The sequence below is a fragment of the Oryzias latipes genome, chromosome 19, assembly GCF_002234675.1.
Source record: "Oryzias latipes chromosome 19, ASM223467v1".
Taxonomy (NCBI): domain Eukaryota; kingdom Metazoa; phylum Chordata; class Actinopteri; order Beloniformes; family Adrianichthyidae; genus Oryzias; species Oryzias latipes.
The window spans coordinates 19,090,190-19,117,334 of record NC_019877.2 but is presented as its reverse complement, the minus strand read 5'-3'; the positions used below and the strand labels follow the sequence as shown (position 1 = coordinate 19,117,334).

At 40.6% G+C, this 27,145-nt stretch overlaps 1 protein-coding gene across 1 annotated transcript; it reads left to right on the top strand.

The window, feature by feature from the left end:
- The first annotated feature begins 602 nt into the window (after positions 1-602).
- skap1 (src kinase associated phosphoprotein 1) lies at positions 603-27,049 on the top strand. The gene is made up of 13 exons (XM_004080679.4): positions 603-803; positions 1,597-1,702; positions 2,080-2,105; positions 2,230-2,343; positions 14,026-14,106; positions 14,187-14,270; positions 14,359-14,483; positions 15,335-15,398; positions 16,523-16,702; positions 18,673-18,726; positions 18,827-18,936; positions 26,153-26,255; positions 26,582-27,049. The coding sequence occupies exons 1-12, from the start codon at positions 764-766 to the stop codon at positions 26,243-26,245; spliced, it is 1,077 nt and encodes a 358-aa protein (XP_004080727.1). The 5' UTR covers positions 603-763; the 3' UTR covers positions 26,246-26,255; positions 26,582-27,049.
- The last annotated feature ends 96 nt before the right edge of the window (positions 27,050-27,145 follow it).

Genomic DNA, 27,145 nt, shown 5'->3' with positions numbered 1-27,145 from the left:
AAAAGATGAAAAATAATCCCTTTTATCATTTAATATTAATGCCAAAAATTAACATCTGTAACACCGTGACATAACACACTTTACATTGGTACCTTTCACTTATGTGAATCTCCATTAATGCATCGTTGAGTCATTCTTGCTGCCACTCAGACAAATATTTCTCAGGGAAAGCCTTTCTTTATCTCAGTAACACATTACCAAACCACAGACCTAGTGGTGAAGCTACAGTTCCAGACAGAGGGTGCAGGTGCTGTTATGCCAGCTTAAAACATTCTGCACAACATGGAACCCACAGCTTTGAGCTGTTCCTGTCGACATTGTCTACAGGAGGAACAAACTGTAAAAAGACCAGCTGCGTAGCTGCAGATTTCTTGCTGGATTGACTGGAGGTTTATGATGAAATCATGATTAACTAATCAAAAAATGTATTACCGCAAGCACCTTTCCTGAGTGTCTGTAAATGGGAAGCACTCCAGTTTGCTTTACAACATCCTTTCTGCCAGTTAAAATGTTATCAGCGATGGTAGAGAAACTGCACAGGAAACAGTCACCCATGCTCCTGCTCCTCCCCACTGTGTGCAAATGTTTAAATGCACGGAAGTCAGGTTGGAGTAAAAAAAGTGTTTCGTTGCTGTGATCTGAGAGCGTTGATGAGCATCTAGCTCTTGTTTGGGTCATGAACAGAGACTGAATGTAAATACTTTCTGGGGTCAAATCAAAGTGTGAAGAGGCAGGAATCGTGTTGGACACGCAAAGGCAAGGGATGGGGACATGCCTGCAAGACTTCAGGAGACTCTTGGATGGTAACATCTTTTTCTTGCATCTCATTAGATTATTTTTTCAAATCAGATTTACAAAATAAAACTACTGTGTTTTTAGCGTTATAGCTGTGATTCTATTCCCCCAGAAGCATCAGGAGAATATGAAATTCATTTCTAAAAAAATGATTGTTAGCAGAGAAATAAAAAGTTGGCAGTTTTATGTTTCTCCTAAACTCTCTATTGTGTAAAGATGTTTCCAACCTGGTGACACCATGGCATTTATTTGCATAATCATCCAGATAAAGGAACATGACCTATGACAGATCATTTGCATGTGTCAAGTTATTTGTTTATCATTTGAGGGAAATCAGATAAGCCATGTGGACTAACCCATTCGCTCATTGTTCTGGCAAAGATTAGTATTTTCTTTTTGAACCATTTAAAACCTGCTGTTGATATAAATTAAATGCAAAAGACATATTTGGTTTTTCTCTTATGGCTCTAGTTGTACACATTTCTTTAAAAGTAACGTGGTAGTAACCCAGAGAAGAAGCACTTTTAGAAGTAGAAAACACGATGAAAAAAGGCTTCTAGATTACTTTGAGTCAACATTCTCAGTCAGTGAACTTCATAGGAACCCAAGATCAAAATATGCACAAAGAAACCTCAACTTGGAGCTCAAATGAAACACTTCAAACCCTCAAATGCACATGTAGGCCAGTGCCATGTTGAAAGTTGCCACGTCTGAACATATAATATAGCCTAAAGGTATACTTTTTTAACTTTGTCCCTCTAAAAGAGAACCCAACTCATAGTAAATTGTTGTACTCCTCAGATTGCGAACTGTTTATTTTTGAGATCCTTCAAGATGAGAACCTAAGTGAAAGTGCTGAAAAAACACGCCAGGTCCTTTTGAATAACTTCAGAGTCGTTCATGCAAGGTAGGTGTTCATTTTGAAGCAACAGTGCGTCATTTGTTACCTCTGAAATATTCCAGGTTGTGTTTATTGGTGTCTCCTTAATCTGAGTGATTTTAGTTGGATAAGTCCTTAAAAGAAAAAAACTATGATTAAAAAAAATGTAATTTCCAAGCAGGAGTTGCACATAAACTCAAGTGAAACCCTTGTCTCAGTGTGTTCTCCGGAAGCCGACACTGTCTGCACTGCAAACCTTACTGAAGTTCTGTTCCTTTGTGGCTTTGTGGTCTCTGCATGACACATTTACAGACTTCTTGAAGCCATCATAAACTTAATAAGACAAAAAGAATCAAGTGTTAGTTTAGTGCTTGAGATTGATCTTTTCTTGTTGTTTTGTACAGAAATCCTCAAGAATTCCCCTTGCGATGTAAGTAACAAATCCTCATTTGTTACAATGTACCCCCTGTGGCTAATTCTGCCACACACTTCCCTTAAAGTATCCTCACATGTTTTTGATTCATCCCTTTTTTTAAATGTTCTCCAACTCTCAGTGGACTTCAGGGAGGAAGATGTTTCTGATGATAACCGCAGTTCCAGCCTGGGTCGCTCTGCCCCTTCCGACGACGCTTCAGTGGCTTCTGACTACCAGGATGATGTTCCAGACTGTGAGTTAACAGTAGTTCTGTCTCACTCTTTAAGATTGTGTGGGTCACAGTGGGATATAATGTAGACGCCTAAACTGAAGATGACCTCTTTCTTCTGTCACTTGAAGGCTCTTTTTTTCTGCTAAAACAGTGTGGAAACACCTTAACAACATTTAAGCCACAACAACGTGTCTTTAATATTATTTTCAATCTTCTATCCTGATGAAAAAAAAACCTCAAAGCAGCACAAAATTCACAGACACCACTGATGTTATCTTGTGGAAAATCATCAGTTCTCTGTTCTCGACATTGAAACAGCACAAAGTGAGAGGACCAGATGGAGTATTTTGCCATATAATGTTCTACATCCTCTTGATTTGAAAAAAGCAGACCACATCTGTGAAATGTTCCTCATTCCTGCCTCCCTCCTCTCCATCCAGTGACATAAGTGGCTCCTCCTCCCACGCTTCTCCCTCCTGGCTACTTTGCAGGTACTCTGACACTGGAGAAAGGGAGGCTGGTGGTTCAGAAGGACTTGTATGATGACCTACAGCTCCCTCCAGTGGCAGGTCCAGAGCTTTCATGTTGCACATGGATGGTGTGAGGCGAAATCCCACACAGAGAGGAAGCTTTGTAGCTTCAGGCTAATGCAGTGATTTATTGACCTCAAGCCCCTTCTATTCTTTCTCAACCGGGTTTGAAATACAACACTGTACCTGAGGGGCCGTGTGTGTTCATCCTTCTCTCCCTTTATCAGTCTTTCTTTCTATCTTTCTTCCTCCTGTTCAGATGGAGAATTCCTGACTATATGTACCAGTTAATAGTCTTTGACGTGCCGCAGGTGGGCATTACAGACTCCGCTGCCTCAGGTGCTCTGCTGTTGTTTTTTTTTTTGTAAGGTAAAGCAGAAGATATGTAAAGATTTCACCCTGAAAAAGGTCATTCTTTTAAGTTATTTTCAAACGAAGACATTTAGTAACAGCTGGATATTGTTTGAGCCCGATCTGTTATTTCAAAATGTCCCCATTTTTTGCTGCATCCAACAAAAAGGAACAGCTATTTTTCTGCCTAATAACTGAAAAAAAAACATCAATCACAGCAAATGGTGTAAATATGGACCACGATAAAATAAGACAATACAGACTAATTTGGGAAAATTGTGGAATAATGTGAGATTTCCTTTGGGAAACAAAAGAAAATAAAAGCATGACACCCACAAGAATTCCCCTGTAGGCTACACTGATGATCCAGCCAGCAACAAATCATGCTGTTTGTTGTGGTAAATGACAGTTGTTAAACCTCGTCCACAGTTTGGTTTTATTGTCTCTGCTAAATGTGAAAAATAACCACCACTCAGAACCATTAGAATAGTTTTTTTCCCTTTAAATATTGAGAAGTAATTCCCCTCATCTCTAAATTGCGGGACTCGGGGGGGAAAAAAAAACAGGCGTTTGGCTGTTGGATCAATAGTCCTAACATTTGACTTTGTAAGAAAAATATAAATGTAGCAGTCTGTTATTGCTTGGGGACTGCAACCATGTTAGCATAGTGAATGGTTTGTGTCCTCACAGAGAGGGCGTGCAGAGTTCATAGTTCATGCTCTGTTCACTGCCGGCTGAAAGAAAGAGCTCCCACTCCTCTGCTGGGCGGTCTGTTTCTGAGGAAGAGGGAGTGTTGCTGGGAAATAATGAAGGCATTAATGAAATCTGCGACATTTTTGGAGGAACAGTTAACCATAATGACAATTCTGGGTCATTTAATTTTTACAAAACCTCTTTTTGGTGACAATTGGCATGATTTCTGGGAAAATCTTATGATGTAGAGCTCAGGATTTGGCAGTCAAAGGATCGTGGAAAATAGTGCCTCTCCCGAGTTTAATTGCATCATTTTATTTCATCTGACTGTACACAATAGACTTGGTGAATTGGAGAATGTATGACCCATAGTGATGGACCGCCTGCCTTTGCAGCTCTGTGTTTCCTAACCAGAGAGTGAGTAAGTGTGAAGTCGATGGCTGCTTTAACACGCAGAGGAGCCTGTGCTGTTTGATTAGATGCAGTGGCCTGTTGTCTTCAGGGGTGACAGATTTGTATTGGCTGACAGGAACAGATGGAGCCTCCATTGTTAGTCTGGGTGTCTGCATGGTAATGTGAACTGAGTTTCACCCGTCGACCACGCCGGTGACCTGACTGCGCCGGCAGCCTCAGCCCAGCACCGTTTAAACTCCACACGCCGCCCTCCACCTCTCTGTGCTACTTGGCGCTCGATCACGTTTTGGGGATTTGTTTTTCTGCAACCAACATCGCACAAGCATGCCATTCCATTACATTATGCATACAGAAACAAACATAGGCACAAATTTCCCCCCTCTGGCGTGCAAAACCTCTTCAACACATGTACTTGCAGAGACGCAGATGGACCCCAGGAGACAGCTGGAGATGTTGGGCTTTTAGCTTTGTCACGCTGTTTGCAGGTCAAGTTTACAAAGTTGAAATGGCCTGTTTGTTTTTCTTTGATTGAAGAGCTCTGCTGGGTGCTCTGGGATGTTAGCAGGGAAGATGCAGGGATGACAGAGCACTGCAGGAAGAGCTTTGCTCCAGGAAGTGTTTATGAAGGACATGTCTGTGTTCTTCATTGTGGTCAGAAGAATTTAGGGATGATGTGCCACTGTAAGTACTCAGCTGTGTCTAAAGGCAACGTGACAATGGTCTGAATACCTTTTTTCCATCTTCTTTCAACAAAACGGTTTAAAATTATAGATCTAACATATTTTAATTTATTATGTCAATTATGCTTTTAGATTAGTTATGGTTAACTTGTAGGGGGAAAAAATTTGATTTTTTAAATTTATTTTACTTTGATGAGATATTTACATTTTTTCCATAAAATTTAATAAACCGGAAACTTTTCCACTGATATTTTATTTGACGTCCAATCCTATGTAACGGGAATGTGAAATTACACAGGATTAGCATTTAGGCTTAAAATAATATAAAATATTTATTTGCTCTCAGCTTTTCTTTGTGGGTTGACACGCTGATAAATGAACTTATAGTGTCAGCTCTAAAGGGAGGTTTGTTGTTTTACGTCGGCCAAGAATGCGACGCTTGTCAGTGATCACTTCGCCAGTCTAATTTCCTAAACCAATTACTGGCACCAGTACGCAGTAGGACAACCAATTTGAAGCTATGTCTCGCTGTTGCCTATTCCTCATTTGAATATGAGGATCCAATGCACAGTAACGACATTATTACACAGAGCTTGTAAATAGAATATTAAATCTAAATTTTGTCATTTTGGCTGAAGCTTGAAAAAGCCATTTTAAAGCTAAGTGTCTTTGAAGATCCATGCCTGGACGACGTAGCTGAGGGGGGGAGAAAACAACAACCATGCCAACAGAATTTATTTTTTCATGCGCAAAGTGGCTTATTGTGGGTTTAAAGTGATATTATGGACGAAAATAAAGATGAAGCTTTGTTAAATAAAGATCCTTTAGGAGTTTCCCTATGAAATATTGTGCAGCATTGAGAGTCTAGCTCTCCACAAGCAGATTTAATTCCGGATGTTGTTTCTCCAGTTGAACTTTTGACCTATTTGTCCACTTCATTCCCAAACTGCCGTGGCCTTGAAGTGCAAATCAAACCAATAAATCTCTCAATGCAAAAACATCACAATGACAATGAAAAAAGCAAACCAAATAATAAAAAACATTACAGTTGAGAAATCAAAACAAAATTGCAGAAAGCAAAACACAATTCCAAAAAATTGAAAAGAAAAAATGTTTCGGAAAACAAAAGTAATTTCCAGGTGTCAAAATATAAGGTTGAGAATCACAACACAGCCTACTTTTTCCATTTCTTCTTTCATTTTTTCACATTTGATTTTGATTTCTGGAAATGACTTTTGTTATCTGCAACGTATTCTTCTTTTTTACGGAAACCGGAAAAGCACAATGGGACATCGCTGATCGGACGATGATGTTTGCCCATCATTTCAACTGAAAGATATTTGGCATGAAGTGAAACTGGATCATAAATCATAAAACGTTTATTAGTAGGTAGACATTAAAGACGCATTTGAAAATATGTAAAGTCAAAAATCAAACGCCATTGTCCAATGAGCGACGTCTCATACTTACCTTTTCTGGTTTATTCTTTTTTCTCATTTTTTTTAACATTTCATTTTGATATCTGGAAATTACTTTTACTTTATGAAAGATTTCATTCTTATTTCAGCTTTTTTATGGTGTTTTAGTTTCTGGAATTTTAAAAATTAATTTCAAACTGTACTTTTTTTCCGCTATTTCATTTGTCGTTGTGATCTTTCATATATTTGAAGATGTGATTTGCACTTCAGGGCCACCGTAGCAAGCTGTGACCTATCTGCAGTACGCTCAGAGATGCGTTAAGGATTGCAGCCACCGAACGTCCATCCGTCATGAAGTTTCTTTGGATTTACTGATCGCCATCTACTGTATTTGTTCATCATAATATCTGCCTAGAGATTCATTCCTCACAGCGCTTATCGGGCCATGGATTTTGTGACATTTGGATTGCGGCTGCTCATTTGCAAGCAGCACCAATATGTTAATGAGCCACCTCTTTCTCCTTCACTCTCCCTCTCCCTTTGCCTCTTCAGTCGCTAACTGTGAGCATTTTTAGAAAGGCGTGCATTACAAGGCAGGAGGAGGATCTGTGGATTGCAGCGACTGCTTGCCATTAGGGTTCAAAAGTTCACCCAATTCCCCTAGGGCTACTGTTCTGCTGCAGATGCTGATAGTCTTTTCTTTCTGCCTCTCTCTCCTGGCTTCCTTTCTTCCCCTCTCTTTCTCTCTGTTTACACTATTAATCTTGTACACTCTCACTCACACGGCCTGGCTGGAGGAAAGCGGCTTGAAGGAGGGATTTGGACGTATTTAACCGAAGGGCATCCATCACTCTCATCTCTAACTCCCCACCACCACCACCACACCACCAAAAGCCACATAGCAAAGTTGTTGCACCCTCCTCTAATTTGCTTTGTTTTATTGTTGCACTGCATAATTACATCCCGGCGTTGCCCCTGGTGCAGCGTGGCGCTGAAACCCAGGGAAAGCAGGCAAAGTGAAATGTGCCGCCGTCCATCTGCAAGGAGGAGCATAGACAGAATGCAAAGTGGGAAGCTGGGGCAGGGTGGCTCCTAATCTACCCCGGAGCTGTCAATGTCACAGACAAATAGCAAAACTATCAGATGCCGCGGGTTCAACCGGAGGTTAGTGTTCCCAGGTACCTCCTGCATTCACTCCCTCTCCTTCTCCTCCTGCCTTCCAAATGAGAATTTGATTTTGCCCTCCACTGGAATCCATTTCTGGAGATGAATGAAATTTCAATGCCAAGCCCAGGTGGCCATGCTGATTTCTTAAGGAAATAAATGGTGATCGGAGAGATGTGTTGGCCTGTAAACAGACAGTGACATGGCGGCTTCTAACACCTCTGGGACCTCTCTGTTTAATTGTTTCTATAATGTAGCACTTTAAAGTCATTAACATACCCTTTGGAGTTATTTAAGGATGTTCAGGATGCAGCTCCCTTTACATCCAAATTTGCATCACTTTTCTTTGCGTTAGCCAAGTGGGACAGAGCTGCTGTTTGCTGATGAGCTGCTGGGCGATTCCTCCTCTGCAGTTGGAATTTTACCCATTTATTCAAAATGGATTCTGCTGAAAAGCTCAGAAGCCGGTTAAACAAAATTCATTTTAAAGCTACTTTTGATCTATTTCACAGAATTTAATCCATCAATTCGGCACAAGTTCGGTTTTATTTGAGCATACAAATTCTTAGCAGGTCCGTATTTTGTGCCGCATCAACGTCAATAAAGGTCAGGTTTGAACCTTTTAATTTACATTTTAAAAAGCAATCTATATCCCTTTACATTTGCATTATTTAAAAAAAAAAATCCCCCCAAAAGACATTCACAACCAATTTTCATGCTAACGAATTATTAGTTATAATATTTCATATTTTTATCACTATAAATATCATTAATTTTATTTGTAAGACTGTTATATTTTACCTTAAATTTTGTTTGGACAAAATTTCAAGATAATTACACTTTTAATGCATTTATTAAGGGAAAAACAAATTGTTTAAAACATGTTTTACGCTCTAATTTACTTAATGTATTTTAAAAAAAGACAAATAACTTACATAAAACATAAAATGTTCATAAATACAATTGATGCATTACAATGATTCTTTATTATTATGCTTCAATAAGTACATTAAAACAAAGTACAACACATTTTTTTATCAAAATTAAACCGAAAATACACTTTTAACTAAATGATTATCATTTATTACAAAAAATAACTGTTCCCCTTTTAAAAACAAACTATACAAATGCACATGCATTTGTTTTTAATATCCCAATGCAAGATGGTCATTTTTTCATAACTTTTCCTTTTTTCCTTTATTTCATTTTTCACATATTGCCTTAATAATGAGAGAATTATGTCTGTTGAGTACAGTGAAAATCGAGCAATTTAAATAAACTTGTGAGATTTGTGAGTTACAGTGCGCTGAAATGGCATTTGTCCTTCATTATGTTATACTTGATGGATAAATAGAAATGTATTAACAGCTTTTTAGAAGACATTGATTTTTACATGGTTTTAACTCGTTATTTCTTCAGTTGGTGCTATTCCTCACTGACTGCAGAAATGCCACATTTTTATTACAGATATCCAGTTTTTCATGAGGGCCCAGGCTCCATTTTTTGTATTTATATTGTAACTACTGTTTTTCTTTTCTTTTTTTCCCGTCTCTGTCAGTGGAGCAGCTGAAAACCATCCCCAGCGATTAGGGGATCATTGTATCTGCAGTTAAGCATTTGAATAGTGGTAGTAAATCTGGGAAAGAGAAATTCAGGGTCGCTGTAGACGCTGCTTATGGCTGCCCAGGGGGAAGCCTTCTCACGTTGTAAATTTAGACCCTTTGTGTCTTTGCAGTGGCCGGCCTGTAATGTTTGAGTATCGGAGTCAAGTGCAGAATGTCTTCAGAGTGGATTTTTTTATTTTAGAACGCATCTATTTTTACGGCTGAGTTAGAAAGAAAACAAGAAAGACAAGCTGAAAACACTTGGGTTATTTCTTTAACCCAATTCTTGTGTTATGCATGTTGGGATATATTTATGGGTTACTTTTTGAAGCAATAGTATTTTTTTAAATTAATTTTAACCTCATTTGTGTTTTTATCTCTTTATCTTGTCTTATTTTTTCCTGAGTGAAAATAACCCAAAAAAAACTAGTCCCTTTTAAACTTTGGATTGGGTTATTGTTTAATAGGAATTCTTTAACTAAAATTTAAAGAAGAGACATTTTTCCATTTTTTACTATTGGTTTTTGATTCACACATCGAAGTTTTGTCGAAGCCATGGTTTGTTTATTTAAACAGATTCTGCAAAAGAAAAGTTTCCATAATCATCTTGCATGAATTTCTGGTCCCTTTGAGCATCTTTGGATGGTGACACAGCACTCATGCAGGCTGATATAATGCACTGCATGTTTTCTTTGGTTCAAACACATGCATTAGGAGGTTCTAAACATGGTTTATGTATCGATGACTGAAGTCCTAATCAAATCAGGGGGAGGGAAGAAGGATTAAGAAGACATTCTGCCCTTAACCTCAGTGCTCTCGGTCTCTCTCAGCATTTCTGACGGCCGCCTCTCTACATGGACGTGCACCAAAGGCCTCCCACTGTAATGAGGAAAAATGTATCAATTTAGCTTGGCGTGTGCTCAGATGGAGCGCTGGCTGGGTGAAGGTGCACTGAGTGAATACTTTTTCCTAATCAAGGACAGTGTGGAAGAGGATTGCGGTCTCGTTGGCCTGGCCTGTGGAAGCGGCGGCATTTCTCCCAGCAGCCCCCTCAGGGCTGGGGCGCCTCTCCCTGCCTTCTGTTTCACCTCATCAGCAGAGTTCACAGCAGGGTCAGGTCCTGCCCCCTGATGCTGCATTCACTGTGAAACCTCCTGGATCCAAAGACTGTCAAAGCTCTCAAGGACTAACTAAAGGAGAAAGAAAACCAGAACTTTCTGATCTGAATTTTAAGGCAAAGCGTCACACTGACGTAAAAATTATAATTTTATAAAACTGTAAGTATACCATCAGTAGCTGACGTAAAACCCTAGATTAATTCAAAAATTGAATTGTACAGATTCACCACATGGCCCAATTTTTATTTTCAGTCTGCTGGAATTTTTCAGAAATGAAAACAAACATGAACTAGCGATATAATAAGCAGATGTCCATGTATTGATTTTTGTTTTAATCTAGAAATGCCATCTGCTTTTTCAAGACATCCATATTAGCAAAATGTAATATCTTTCGAGTACTGCTGGAACAAAGTACGCCTTTTTTATTAATGTAGCCTGCAGCATGTCATTTTGTTTTGCTCTTTCATAGAACCAACATTGATTTACTATCAATAAAGGATTGGAGTGTAATCAGGGATAGATGTTCCTAAAGATAGTGGTAACGAAATAATTAAAAGGAAGCATAAGGGACTCGATTGAATGGGGGAATCAACAGGATGCTTCCATTGGCATACAAATTATTAATTAATTTAAATTGCAAACCAACTGCCAGAGAATTTTCAGCTTGAGTTGTTTTAAGACATCCAGAGTTTATTTATCCAATTTTCCAAAAGCCTGCACTTTTGGTTCACCAGGTGTAGGTCTCTCTGCGGTCTGGATGGACTGATGACCTGTTTGGAAGTTCATCCTGAATTCTGAATTAACCTCTGCCCTTTCCTTAACCTTGAATAGGTTTCTGGGAAGTAAAAAATTGATGAAAAAGGCACACATCCTTAGCAGATGAGGGCTTTTATTTGAAAGCAACATAGAAATGCAGCTAAGACATTTTGGGAAAGCAACATTTTCTTGCTTCTTTCTCCCCGTTTTATCGTCAGCATTCTCCACATCACTCTGCATAATCTAAAAGTTTCCACTGGGGTTCAGCGATGGTTCAGACTATAGCCTTTCCCTGCTGTGATTGAATCTTTTGCCCTTCTTTTTCGTCCGACTGTGTGAAAAACAAGATGCTAACAGGGATGGCTCATTTTTGTAGCACAGCCATCATCTTCAGCGCATTTTTTGGTTTTTTTTTCGTACAATCTTAAGTGTGTTATGACCACCGTTAGATCTAATGTAACTTATCAGTCCTCCCACCAGACCATTTCCTTTCATTTTGATTCACTCTCTATCCAGCCTTTGATTGACTTTCAGCCTAACTAAAGTGGATTTTAATGAGAGAATACATTAACTCCCTCTGGTCATGCTAACATAAATCAGCCTTTTCTTGTGGGATCAACTGCTGAGCTCATAACACCCTGCTGAGGGGGTGGGGGGTGCATAACCAAATGAGAGATTGTGGCTGTTGCAGACCGCTGGCACCTTAAATGCATCCTTGTGTATCGTCTCAAAGTTTTACACAAGTTTGAGAATAGACACAGGTCAGTTTCCCCATAAAGATGTTTTTTTCATTTTCCTTTTTTTGTTTACTTCCTACCATGAGTAAACAATGTGACCTAAACTTTTTGTTGCACAGGCAACATTTAGATTTACTCAGCAGGCGGCTAGCAACTCCTCACCTTGATTTACACAACATCCGACCAGACCCCAACACCATATTCATCTGCTCCTCTTTGTTGGTAATTGCACTCAGCTAAATAGGTTATGCAAAAATATCAATAAATTGCCATCAAATTAATGTCAATATCAAAGCTGTGGATGGGGCTAATTAAAACGCAAAAGGGATGAAAATGAAGTCACGGCATTGCCCTGAATAATTGATAATGCAATTTATGATTTTTATGAAAGACTGCCATCTGTCTGCGATTTCGATAAGGCCTTAATTAGATGCATTAATGTGTCACTCGTTGCCTCACTTAAAAGTTAAAACTCAAACACAACGATGGTTTTGGATTTTGTTCAGCACTCTGAATAGCACTTAGTCGGATAACATTACCTTAAAATGGTCCCAAAGAGGTGTTGTACAGTTTTCATTGAAGGATGCAATGTTGACCCAGAACCAATCAGGTTCTACGCTTGTTCAAAGTGCCATTGGGCAGCATTAACCAGTGGGATGCTTTTTGTTGCTTCCATGTGGAGGAATGTAAAGTAATGTGTAAATGTTCGTAAGCTTCATCCTTGCTCTTTCTGGATTCATGCAGAGGATAGTTAGGGAGGGGTTTCAGGTCAGCTGGTGAGGCTGTTTAGTGCGCATGAATGTGTAATGTTTATTGACTTGGAGAGATCAGAGTGATCCTGTGTTGATTTTGTTCCTCCTTTTTTATTAGTCGAGCTCAGCCTTTGAGATAAATGAAGAGTGAGGGAAGCAGACGGATGAGGGGATTAGGAGTGAGCCGCAACGTGGAAGCAGGCCTCAGAAAAAAAAAATGGACGTGGGATAAATGAGGTGGGGGGAGCATAATGACTCCTGTTTGTTATGATGTACTGAATCAGGTTCTCTTTGACAAAACAGTCCTTAGCACCTTTGTGCTTATAGTGTCACTGGTCAGTCCATCCACAAAGACAGGCCGATGATATGTGAGTGTGTTAGTGCTGGGAGGTGTCTGCTATGGAATGACCCACTCATCTGTCAGGACCACAAGCTGAAGTAGTGTGGGGTTAACGGATCACACGCTGGTTTTTCATGCACTTAGATCTCAATGGCAGCCGCAGTTTTGGCTCTAAAGATGCACAGACAAGACTTCAAACAAATCCTCCAGGAAAGACAATCGCACTTGTGGGGGACATTTAACGAGACAGGACATTTACTGTGGTGTCGGGGTTTGCTGTGGGTCCAATCTTGACATGTTTGGCTTCTCGCAGACATCATGAAGGGTGGACTCCAGGCTTTCCCTGTGTCTTGTGCGGTTTGAATAGGGGTGTCACACTGACTTATGTAAATGGTACTTAAGGTGCTCTTGTGTTTCCAACTAAAAGGAGCAGCTTGGAGAAGATCGATGCCTGTTGACTGATGAACTTGGAGGAAGCTGAGTTAAGATTTTGTCACAAACCAGGTACCTCTGTCAAAGCAGGAGTGACCTCACTTAGGGGGCCAAGCCGATCCCCAGGGTTCGGGGAAGGGAGCAAATCATCACTGGCTCAGTGTGGGTGAGGTGAAGGCGCACTTCATGAGAGCCAGTTTAGGATGCATTAAATTCATGATGCCACGTAAGAGCAGAAATGTTATCAACCTATCTCCCGCATAAGTGAGACCGCTCACGGTGCATTACCTAACTGCAGTGCTAATTAGCTTAAGGCTTTCAAGTTGTGCCATTGTCCTATAATGTTTGAAATTCGACTTTGCAAAATGAAGAGTTGCTGGATTCCCACAGGAAGCTTGTTCTCATTAAATTGTTATGTGAGCAGATGTATGGACTGCAGTGCTCAGCACCACTGTAGATGTATTGATCCGGGTTTCTTGAAGCCTAGCGGGGATGTATTTGATCCATGGGTTGAGAGAATTTGTATTCTGGTTTCTGTTGTTTTCTTAGCAATAGAGAAAGTTTATTGCTTTATTCAAAAATAGGTTTTATAGCTTCTACAGTGCATAAATTTGCAGTTCTCCTGTTTTTTATCTGACTGAAAGTAAAAATATAGATGGTTTTGGTCTTTAAACTTGTTTAAAACATGCAAACCCATATAGTTTGTGCTCACAGACTTGGAGGACAACATCCCAGTGGCAGCCCAAGACCTCACCAACATTTTGAAGCAAGGTTACCTTGAAAAGAAGCGAAAAGGCAAGAGAGCACTTAATTCATTAATTTTTATATTCTAATACAATGAGCAAGTAACCAAGAGCATCACTCTTCTTTTTCAGATCACACCTTCTTCGGACCAGAGTGGCAGAAGAGATGGTGTGTCCTCAACAACTCGATATTTTACTACTTTGGGAGTGAAAAGGGTTTGTTTCTAATGTCCATCTGCAGGAACATAACAACCACAGAAGGCTTCGCTACATAACATGCCACCATGTGTTGTCCTCTCTGCAGATAAACAGCAGAAGGGTTCGTTTTATATTGGAAATTACAGCGCACAGCTGGTGCCCAACCTGAGAAAAGACTCCAAAAAAAAATGTTGCTTTGAGCTCACTGCTCCAGGACGACGGGCTTTTCAGGTCTGTATCGTCACAACAGAGGTATTAGTCCTTAATTAGAGGACTATCTTTTTACTATAAAATAAAATTTGATAGTTAATGCATATCTATTATTTAATATTTGATAACCTTTTTTTAATGAGAGAAAAACTTCACTAAAAGATTTAATCCGTTATTTTTTTGGTTTGTTTTTATTATTTATATGTGTCATTTTTTTATGTTTTATTTGTGTATCGATAATTATTCCTTTGAATAAAACTGGCATATTTTTGCCTTGTTATCTATTTCCAGCTTTGAATGGGCAATTTTCCCTTGTATTCAGCTAAAATTCAAAAGCAAAAATAAAATAAAATAAAATGTTCTTAATCCAATATTTTTTTTAAATAATCCCTTAATTTGCAAAACGTTATTATATAAAACTGATGAAAACATGTTTTGAAAAACATTTTTCTTTCTCGTTTTCCTGCAGTTTACTTTTTATAGGCAAAAATATTTTTGAAATTTAACGCAAAAAGGTTAGAAATGCAGCATCTTTAAAAATATACATATTTAAGAATTATTTAGTTGATAAATAATTGATAAAAAACAAACAAAAATGTCATTTATTTAATACATTTTTTCCACAAGTTTGTCACTGAAATCTGTGAAACCTGATTAATATATATATATATATATGTGCTATATTTCCATAACTTTCCCCGGTAACAAATTTTATTTGACACCAAAATTATGGAAAATTTTTCTGCTGCATTTTAATTGTTTTATTATTATAACTTTATTATTCTTTTATATTGAAATTCGTCCTCTCTTATATATTTGCTCAAAATCTAAATACCAATGCTAAGAACAACAGTGTTTCTGCCACTTTTCAGTTTGCTGCCAATAGCCCCCAGGAAGCCAAAGAGTGGGTGGACCAAATCAATTTTGTTCTCAAAGGTAAACCTTTTATTTTTTCTAATTATTTATTCATGTTGCTTTATCAGAAATTCCCTCCTCCTCTGTTTCAGCTATATTGTCACTAAGTGCATTTTTGTGTCTCTTCGTATTTTGGAATTTTCTTACATCCTGTTTGACGTATGAGCATAAAAAGTCATTATAATATAAAGGAATAGATTTTCCAATTCACGAATTGATTTTAAAAAATCATTGAGAGGTAACAAACTCACATGTTTCTATCTTCGTCTTCCACTGAAGTTTCCTGATGTTTTTGCGGTGCAAAAAGGTCAGGAGTGCGTGGGTGCTCTTTATCATCTCTGACTCGTATAAAAAAACACCCAATCCATTACTGCCTGCACAGCCAAGCACAACAGTCCTGCACCTCCTCATTGGACGTGTGGTTCCACTGCGTCACGTGCACCAACATGCAGCCCCGGTTTCCCTTCACCTCCTCCCACAGCCCTCCTACTGAATTCCAACTTACAGGAAATTGATTGGTAGATGTTCTGGCTATCCTCCAGTGACATTGATTTCTGCTTGGGTGCTGTTGTATGGCAGACGACCTGATACCCCGTGTTGCAGCTGCCCGTCGCTTGCAATGAACCAGCTCCTACATCTGAGCAAGCACTTGTGCCTCGTTTTCTCTCAAATGAACTCAGGCAGGGCCACCGATTAGCGGGAAGCAAAGGACACTCTGCAGTTTATCTTACATCCTGAGAGCACAGAGGCTTTCATCTCAAAGTGTGTTTGGCCAAGATTGTTCTTCGCTCCTCTAACATAAGGACTTTTCTTTGGTAAATTAACTCAGGTTTTTATTTGCTTTAGTGTGGAAAAACCACCAAAAAGTACTACCCAAATAACTAATCATAACAAAAAAGAGAGTTTAATAATAATAGAATAATTGATCAGGAGAACATTGATTTTCTGTAATTTTTCTAAACAAATTTTTAAATAGAATAATTACTTATTGAGAATAAGTTCTTCATTTTCATTTCATTTTTCAAAATAATATTTAAAAAAAAACAGAGCTTGTTGGTGTGTGTGTGACCTCTGCTGTGGCCTCCAGTCCAAGCCTCTGCATTGTTTTCTGTGTCCTCCACCTCACATCTCCCATTCCGTCACAGATCTGAGCTCCACCACCATTCCTGTGGATGACGATGAAGATGAGGAAGACTACGATGACATTGTGCCTGGCAGTCCTCCGCAGCAGCTGCATACCCGGGCCTCCCAGAGCAACAAACAGAGCGGAGAGGAGGACTGGGAGGCCGAGGATGAGAGCGAGAAAATCTACGAGGTGCTGCCAGGTACGAGGGGCGTGGCCATCCCACGTTTGAACCCCCATCCTGTTTTAGACCTGGAGGGTGCATAAATTCCAGTGCTACTTCACCAGACAAAGGGCTTCTCTGATTGTCACGCAAACCCTTTCTCGGACCTGGCAGAGCATGCGCGTCACCAGTATATAGCAGGCTTTCATGCTAATTGCGCACGCGTCACGTCTGCAAAAAGTGTGTTGTGACCGAAAAAACAAGGAAAACTATATTTTCACATTATTTTTGTAGTTTATCTCAAAGCAGTTATGTGGTCGAAATCAGCAACAAAGGCCAGCTTTGAAAAGCTGCACTACATAAAGTCCAATTAGCTCATGTTGCCAGGCAACAAATTACCTTCCATTCCAAAAAAAGAAAAAAAAAATGCAACTGCAATCTAACTGAAAGGAAATGAAGACTGTATCTCTTTAGGCTGAAAATAGTTCGGAATCTCTTCATGTCGCATATTTAATAGAAATTAAAGTTTGACTGACGAGCGCGACGCACAGCGCGCGCGAGCTCCTCTTGAAGGGGAGAGACAGTGCCATGTGTCAGGGCGGCTACAAGATCCCAAGAAGGACAAAAGAGGTGATCCGATCTTTTCATGGCCGTCGTCCATCACTGTTTCTATTAAATAAGATACATCAAGATTCGGTTTCAGTCAGTGAGTACATTACCTTTACCAAAATCACTGGTGAAAGGGAAATCAGTCTTCAGAATGTCACGCCGCCGTTCAAAGCCATCTGGGAAGAGGTACAGAGCCTGACCACAGATGGCATATCGGATGACAGCCTCTTTCGTTCACTTTCTCACCCCTTCCCTTATTAATCATGCACCACCTCTATGCTCATCAAAAGCTTAACCACCACACAAACACCAGAAACTGCTTTTTTTCCCCAACTCATTTTGCTAATCTAGAAGAATGTGGAAGCTCCCACCCCTACAATGTGTTCATAAACATAAGCAGAATATTCTTGATAACTGTTCCAAAACTCAACACACGATTAAACACATTGTCCATAGTTTTTATTTAATCTTTCCCTCCCCAAAAAAGTTAATAACATTTAATGACCATAAATATTTAGGATTTGCAAAATTGCAAAATTGACTGCAGCATCCATTTCTGGTTGATGAGGGCTCTTCGTTTTGTCGCAGGGATGAGGCTGGCTCAGATGCTGGCAGATTGCGGAGCGCGGTTGGTATTGGCTCGGGTGCTGATGACTGATTTTATTGACTGGAAAATTAAATCACTTGGATATAGAAAAGCATCGGACCATAGCAGTGGTCTCTTAGCGGAGTGATGCTTCTCTCCGCATACAACACTGAATGCTTAGATCCACTGCAAATATTGAATTTGCTTCTTTTCTTCCTCTTTTTGGTGTATAGCCACAAAGTGATTTTTGTTTTTGTTTTTACAAGTTTGGAGAAGAAAAAACTAAGTGAACACACAGTAGAGTTTAAATAGAAAGTACACACATGACCGCAAATTTGCATGCATGTGTGTGTGTGTCAGTGTGTGTGTCATCTTTCCTGCTCTTCCTGGAAGGAGAGGCGCAGGTTGTGCTGGAAGGTGGATAGTGTTGCTGGGCTGTGGTCCGGCTGTCAGCCTGCTTCTGCTCAGGATGAATGTGGGAGACAGAGGGAGGCATATCACTGTGTCACCTAACAGACCACCGGGTGCCACGCCCCACAGTCAATGCCACGTCCGCCTCTGTGCGCCTTGAAGACAGCTTCTGCTTCTTTAACTATCCTGCCAGCACTTTGATATATGTCAGCTCATTGATCCTTGCCAGGGAGTTCAGTCTGCTCCAAAGAAAAATAAGCATTTTTTTCCAGCTTACCTTAAGACACATTTCTCCATCTGTAACAGTTTGAGTTCTAAATAAATTGACTTTAGAAAATCATGTTTCGAAGCATTATTCTTCGGTTAAATATCAATCTGCTAATGCTCAGTCATCTCTTTTTAGAAGAGGATTTCCAAGACCTTCAGAATGAGAGCTTTGAGAAGAACAGCAGATCAGGTTAGATTATTTTTACATTTCCATCACTGAAAAATGTCACTAATGTGTGAAAAGTCCCTTTAAAAAAAAACCTTACCTGTGCATGGTTGTTTTCTTGCAGATTCCTCCTCAGATTTTGCTAACTACTACCAAGGTCTATGGGATTGCCAGGCTGACGAGCCAGATGAGCTGGACTTTCAAAGAGGAGATCTCATCTACATTATCAGCAAGGTCAGCATCACAGACGTCCAAAAAGGATCCAGAAGTTTTCAGTTTCACCTTAAACTCTGGTATGTTTGGAGCCACTTTGGTGAATTTGATGGAAACAATTGCTTCTAATGAAGGGGCACTTCTGGTTGCACCTTAGACTCCTTGATATAATTAAAGGAGGGTTTATAGTAATTTAGACCAAGTAAGATGCGATTGAGGCATGTAAAATGCACAATTATTTAAGGGTTAAACAACATCAGCTTCCGTAATTGCCCCGTTCTCATTTACTTTCTGAGCATGCTGATATCCCCAACCTCTAAATTCCTCTGTTAGCCTGCAGTAGCATCCCACTGTTGCAGGGGAGCCAGCAGTGGTATTGTCTATTCACGGGCCACCAGGGTGAAGTACCATTTGGCGCGCTGCGTTATGAAGCTGTTGTTCATTACAGAGCCTCCATCACATGGGTTAATTGAGTCGGCAGCCAAGCGAAACTCTGTCTTTCTGTTTGACATAAACTGCAGGTGAAGCCATCCTGCTCAGCTGCTGTTTTCCCTCCATCTACTTCCTCGTGTTCTAGGGCCATCTTGCAGTTACACGCAGAGAATCTACCAGTGAACAGACACCCTACTGGAAATCAATGGCTTGTAATTTGGGCACTTCTGCTCTGCAGTGAAGAGGGACTAGTTCCCAGACTGTTACTACCGGTCGATATCCAATTGAATCGTTGTGTCTTTACACAGTTTGGGTAACCTGAATGAAGAAGGCAGAAAAAAGTAAATTATTTGGTAGAGATTTGATGTTCATTATTAGAATGCCTGTTTTTCTCTGGTTGAAGCTACAGGCTTAAAATGGTCAGTTTTCACACCTGGATGGAGATCAGAATTTAAAGTCCCTCTTTGATCCTATTTTGATCTATTGTAAAAGCGTTCCCAGTGGTCTTTTAAATATCATCATTTTATGCCGTTTTTAGGCTAAACCCTGTGTTGTTTTTAGGACATAGTTTCTGCAGAGCAGCAGCGGTTCATCAGAAATTCGCCCCTGAGTTGTGGGCAGGACCGTTGATGCAGAGCAACCCTGACCCCCCTTCCCACCACTCATAATTGATGGCTCTCTGTTTACACGCTCTTTCACTAGCTTACAGCCCCCTCACAACCCCAACCTAACATTACCAGCGCAACAAGAATTGAGAGCAATATTGGAGCTATCCAGCCGTAGTTTTGATAGATGCCAGCTCAGACAAGGAAAACAAAGACGTACATGGAACTATTTGAATACAAGTGGATGCATCAGAATGGAGTGGGGCGGGGGGCACCCAGCTTATTTTTTACGTCACAAATAACATTTTTCATCTGCTCCTGATTCATAACAATTCGAATGAAGACTTACTCAGAAATACAAGTTTGTGCTTAATTTTCTCTAGGTTTGTCCTCCATCATCAGAAAAATGCCACTAGAACATGTGAAAAACACCAAAAACACTATTTTCATTGGAGTCGGTCTTTAACAAAACTAATTGTCTCAATTTTGAAATTAAAAGTCATCTTTATGAACAGCCTAAGTGCCTTAAAGAGGATAAATCGCTTTTCTCTTAGCGGTGCCGGGCTAAAGTAAAACCAGTAGGCTATGCTCTTTCTGGGGGCTGATCAGGAGAAGATGCCAAAATTGCCATCTTTAAATTTCCATGCAACAATCACAAAACTGTCAGTTATTTGGAGTAAAGGGAAACTTGGTTCAGATCTGCTCATCAGCCCAACCTGGTAGATTACTTTTTTCTGTGCGGTTTGGATTTCTGCCTCATAGAGGAATCAGTTACTGCCTGCAGTATGAAAAATCTGTTATAAGTATCTTTTAATAAACTTAAAGTGAGGTTGTAAATTATTTACTAACTGCTGGGTGTTTTTTATTTTTTGATGTCAAGCCTGGAAGCGCGGCCTCTTTTCATCCTAACAGCATCCCATTTTCCTTTTGTCAGTCATTATTTGGCATTAATCTGCTGTTTATTGTGATGAGCCCTTGGGGAGGGTTTCCCCGTGTCTTCTGGATGTGTGTGGCGGTCCCGCTGCTGTTTAGTGTTACGGGGTGTTCCTGAGAATCCGTGACCTCCGTGAGTGAAATACCGGCCCTTGGCTGGATCTCAAGCCTGTCGCTTAACTGGGGACCCAGACACATGAAATGGCTGTAATAAAATCGGGGGCCATAAATTCTCTCTGAGGGTGGGAGGCCTAGTTGTCTGTGCTGTTATGTCAACACTGACCATAATTACAAGGTAATAAGGACACGCTCTAAGTGCTAAATCAATGGTGCTAACAAACTGTTATTTTTAAAGCTGGGATGTGATTGACTGCTGAAGTGCAGAATGGGATAGCCACAGGCGTGGTGTCATATGGCTGTGAACTGAGGAGAACATGCCGATTGTATAAAAGGGCCTCATCCGTCATTATTGATCCCTCACTTACTGTAAAGTGGAGGCATTTTTACTGTATTTGTGTCTTTTCTTCCCTCCCCTGTGTGCTGCCCAGCGCCAGCGCTTATATTTGCGCTCCACCAGCAAAGTAAATAAATTAGCAGCATTACAACTCACACAAATCCCATTAGTTTGTGGATAACTTATCTTGTAGCGCGGCTCTGCTGCTGTTTTCAGTGGAGCCTGTCTTCTGCAGAGTTCAGCGGCGATGCTCGGCTGGCTGGTATATGAGGCAGAAACATGCATCCTTGCTCTTTACTTACATTAATATCTCTATGCTCAGATTGCTCATTTTAAAACTTCACAATTTTTGTCTTGCCCATGACCCCAAAAGGGATTTAGCGGGTTTGAACGGATAGATGGCTTTATATTGTTGAATCAAGCAAGTTCCCATGGATCAGAAGAGGCTTGACAGTGAAAGGGACAGCTTTAACGGGATTTACAGTGTGTGTCTGATTCAATTATGGCATCGGCTCCAGCCTTTTGTTGCATCGTTCTGTGACGCGTGTAACGCCTGCGTCCTCTGCAGCCCCGGCCCGCACCAGGCCATAAGGCTGCCCCACATTCTTGCCCCGCTAATTTATGTATTCACAATCAAAAGGCATGGACTCCACAGGTCAGCTGTCACATTCCTGTATTCCCACAGGCACTCATGGAGAACGGCAGGATGGAGTGGGAAGAGATTTATGACGCAAACCCTTCCAGGGTCCTTAAAACTCTGGCAAGCACAATCTCTTCCTATTTTTTAGTCTTGATTCGCTTTCCTCCGTCCAACCAAATCCCAGGGAAAGGAAGTTGGAACAGCCAATCTGGTGTGGCTCCAGATCACATTTGACCAAAGTTGTTGTATTAAAAAAAAACACACAATAAGAACATGGACACCACTGACACCTGGTGGTGTTTATCAACAGTCCTGGAAGGTTTAGAAGCTGATTTAAGGCTTTAAAGTTCCACACACACTGGTATTTAAACTCACTTTTGTTATATTTAAAAGTAAAATGAAATATTCATAATCTTTTGGGTATGAAATCTCTTATTTTTCTATTTTGCACAGAGATTTTCTGTTTAACTCGATGACATGGGGTGCTGCCTACAGGTCACCCCAGCTGAACGCAGCAGAAGAAAAAGAAAAGTGGACAAACAATCAGATGGGAAAAGTCAGGCAAGTGGGACAAAGAGGGAAGAGGGGGATCCCTTTCTTCTTTTGTGCTAATCCGCCCCCCCCTCGCACCCTTTCCTTTTCTCTGTCACACCCCAATTTAAAGACCCCTGGCTGCTTTTGTGACCATAGACACCAAGACACTATAGACAGGCAAGACATCCTTTTTACCACCCAAAGTAGCAGGGGGTGAGTCTGCCGTTTGGGGTCATGCAGGAGGCAGCGGTCATCCCCCGGTCAACTACAGTAGGTCATTATTCAGCCCAAGCCAATAGCCCAGAACCGTGTCCGAGCAACCCACCCCCAATCCATTCCACTTAATTATTATAAATGAGGGGCGGCATAAACAGCCATCATTACAGACACTCAGTGGCATACACAAATCCACTTTAAATTGCTATTAAGTTAAGGACCTATCTGTAATCCCAGGCGTGCATTAGAAAGAAGCAAGTCGACTTTCTTTTTATTAAATCTCATCGTCCCTGAGATATCTTCAAACGTTCTTATGCTTTGTCATGTTTCCAATCGGGAGCCAATTCAGTGATTTATTTGAACCCCACCTGGAACAGTTTTGGCTCCCTAAGATCTCCCTGAAACATCTGCATGTTCAGGTTGCTTGTGGAGGTGCATGTATGTGAGGAGGGCTCGCTAACCTGATCGCGGGATACAGATGATGAGCTCCCTCCAGATAGAGGTGACCATGTTTCTTTATTAGAGTGACCGGTGATGGAAGAACTGCACAGAGCTGCAGTGTATCTGATGATGATGTCAAAGAAGAAAAAGGAACAGAAAAAAGAGAAGCGCTGGAACAACAACGGAGAGGACACAAGCGGAAACGTGGCTACAGGAGAGATGGGAATGAGAGGGTGGAGGGGGTTGGAAATGTGGAAGAAGGGAGGGAGAGATTGTAACAACCAGGCAGTGGGTTCAGCGGCAGGGCAATGAGAAACTTCCTGCGCTCCATCACTCCCAAGGCCTGCCTCAGTCAGCTGGTGGCCGGGTGGAGATGCCTCATGTGTCAGGCTTATTAGCACTCCCCCTAGTTTGTATGCATTTGGGATTGTGTGTGTTTGTGTTTCATCTGGGAACATGTGTGCAGACACGCAGCTAGGATGTGTGCAGAAGATCGCCCCCTTAAAGGGGCATTTGACGCAGACAAAGACAGATGAAGAAGACGACTTTTGTTTTGGATGCATCACGGCAGCGTGGCTCCACACCTGCTTCACCCATCCTCTCTTTCCTGCACCCAGCCAACCTCGACTCACCTTCTCCTCGCTTCAGGCTCGGGTAGCTGTCATTCTGTCCTCTGGTCGGCGACGTGAGCAATGGGTCTATCAGAATGCCGCCATTAGCCAGCCCCCTGAGTGGTAAATAAACGATTGCGCGGGTACACTGCAGGTGTTGTCATGGCAACCCGCTCTTCAGTGCCAACCCCGCCCATGCTCATTCCAAGCTCTCTCAGCGGAGAAGTCACCGAGAGGTCAGCGAGTCGAGGCACTGCAGCCGCCACGATGCGGCGCTGTTCGGCCCCCCCTTCCCCTTCTGCTGACATGTTTGATCTGCAACCAGGTGGGAGCTGCTGCATCCTTTCAATAAGCGACATTTCTGTTTCACTCCAAGCATTTTTTGTCCTAAAACATTTCATCCATCCAAAGTGAGCCAAATTCCTACATTTTATGGCGTCTTACACAATAAAAGACAAAAATAGACAGAGAAATGAAGAAGGAAAAAAATCACGTGTGCTGAAGGGGAGTTAGCATAGTTTTTGTCATTTGGACCATTTCCTCTCTACACCTTTTGCAATGTCCTTATTACAGCAGGTGTACTCTGGATGAACTCGTTTCAAGTGCGGGGAAGATGGAGTCGGCACGCCTCACAGACTTCCACCGCCATTGGCGCCCACTCCGTTATGTAGCAGTAGTATTAAAATGGCGGCGCTGATAATCCAAAAGACCTTTCTCAGGGAGAATTTGAAACCAACAGCACAGATGGGCAAAGGAGATAAATAAAACTCTCTGTCACTACGGTTGGTGGTATAGTGCTGCGACGCCCCCAAGGGAGAGGAGAACTGTTTCTCTCTATGCCTCCCCCCCGTCCGTCTGTCTCCCCCTTACTACTCTGTTCACATTCCCCTCATAAGGAAGCCGAGCCAGCTTTCTGCGAGCGGGACTTTTGCTCAGCGGTCTTATGGGGAACATGAAAACACCATTTCAGACTCAACTTTCCCTGAATTGTCAGTTTGTGAAACCGCCAAGCATCCTGGAACATGGCGGCCGAGCTGTCAAGGATGTTGGTGAAGTAAAACGATGAGGCCTGTGTGGACAATTCCTTTCTATCTGTTTGTTCTGTGAGGACTCTTGAGTCTTGTTGTTTATCACCATTCCAGCCATTCATTTATCCTGAGTGTCCAGAAACAGGTCATTATCTGCAGGCCTCATTCCTCTGGCTGCACCGAGGTGTCAGGCGAATCAGCTCCACCATTGATGGAGTGTGCGCGCTTTTACCAGGAAAAACAGGGCCACCAAATGCGTGCTTCACCATGTATGTCCTTACAGCGGCTGCAAGCTTTTATCTCCTCCTGGATGCTGAGACTTGCAGCCATTTTCAATCTGAGAGGAGAGGAGCGGCCGCGCCCCGCTGTACTATCCCCAACATCAATGCAGAACAAATCTAAGATCCAACCGCAATGATCAGAAGGTTTTGTTTGGATCAATAGGACTTAAGTCTGTTTTATGGAAAAAGAGTTATTTTATTTTGTGTAAAAATCTAACTTTAAATTATAATTTTTCAAATGAGCTGAATTTTAGATGTTAAAAAAATATATAGTTACTCCTTAATTTTTAGGAAAGGCAGTTTACTGATCCTTCTAAAAATGTTATTCTTTTTTATTAAAAGGCAACGATTTATTTTAAATTTAGTTTTGGATTTATTGTATTTATCTTTGCAAATATTTGAATGAAAGAGACAATCAGATTGCAAAAAAAAGTTATTTTAAACCCAAATATCTGTTTTCTTTGCTCCCCAACCTGTTTTTTATTAGTCTTTGAAATGTGATCAGCGTTATGGTTTATTATATTTTGCTTTTCAGTCTATAAAAGCCTGAAGCAGCTCCGTTTGCAGAGCCCAAATCTGTTGAATTTTAAGGCTACTTTGCATTTTCTTAAAAAGGAATAAAACAAAGATCTGCAATTTATTTTCTTTTGTTGCGACGTACAGAACTCTTCATTTAATTGGTGTGGAAGAGAGATCCCAGCTGTGCTTATGGCTTTGGAGCGGTTAAAAAACGCTTTTATTCTAGGCGCTCCCTGTCTGGATGGCCTCGTTTAGTTTTCCACACATTTTAAAGAAAAGCCCTAAAGGCTAATGAGCCTAAATGTCTATTCCTATATTGTGAATTGTTGTTTTTTTTTTGGTGATGGAGGTCTAGACTCCTGGATATTCTCTTCTAAAAATTACTTCATGTGGATCAAAAACAACCTCACAATTTGGGCACTTTAGTGGCAGCTGAAGACAATAAATTCAACTGCAAGTTTATATTTCCTAACGAATATGATAAAATAAGTTAAATCAAATAAAAATGACTATTTTTGAGACTTTTTTTTTCTTCTGGTGCAGGAGTACAACATTCACGGCTGGTGGGTGGGTGAGCTGAACGGCACAGTTGGTATTGTTCCAAAGGACTTTCTGCAACCTGCCTACATCCTGTGAGCTGCAACAGGTACGGTGGCACTCTCTTAGCGTGAGCATTATGGACCATAACTGTGGCCTAATACACAAAAAGCGTCCCCCTGGTGCTCATCCAGATTGCCACTAAGGTCCATTTCAGCCGTTGACCTGCTGTTTATGGCATCTGCTGGCAGAAAGAAGTACTGCAAAAAGCAATCTGAGCGCTGCAGTGATGAAAACAGGAGACCCAGTAGAAGCCTGATTGTTGCATTAGATGTGCTATAGAAACAAATTCCCTCATACAGTTAGAAAGGCTTATTTTAAAATGAACTCTGCATTATTAATGTGTAATTTCCTGATTTTTCATTTCTTTTGCAGGACTGCTGCAGACATGTCCAGCCATATTTTCTATAAGACAAACTAGAGTTCACTATGTAAATTCATATTTTTCTCCCTTTCAGACTGGAAATTACATTACCCATAATCCATTTCTAAAGCTTATTTCTGTTCCACAGACAGCATACTAATTAATTTCAGGCCATAAACATTCAGATTTCTAGAAAACAGCTGACATTTTTTCCAAAAGATGTTCATTTTCTGTGTTTTTTCCTTAGACACATTCACAGTTTTTTATAAAATATGTATAATAGAACAAAAATGCTTTAGTAAAACTGACAGAATTTTCAATTTAAATGCATTTATTAGTTAACTGGTTAAAATCCTCTGGATTTAACTGATTTTAAAAGGGGAATTTTGCTGGAAATTCCCTGTTTTAACACTTTACAGGATTTACTGGCAAAACATTTGAAACTAGACAACTGGTATTAAAAACTTGCCATAAAACCATGTTTATCTGGGTTTTTTTCTTGCCATTTTTTTTTTCAATATCATACTTTATTAATAACCACAAGAAAGGTTCCAAGTTTGTGTGATGTTTCTATA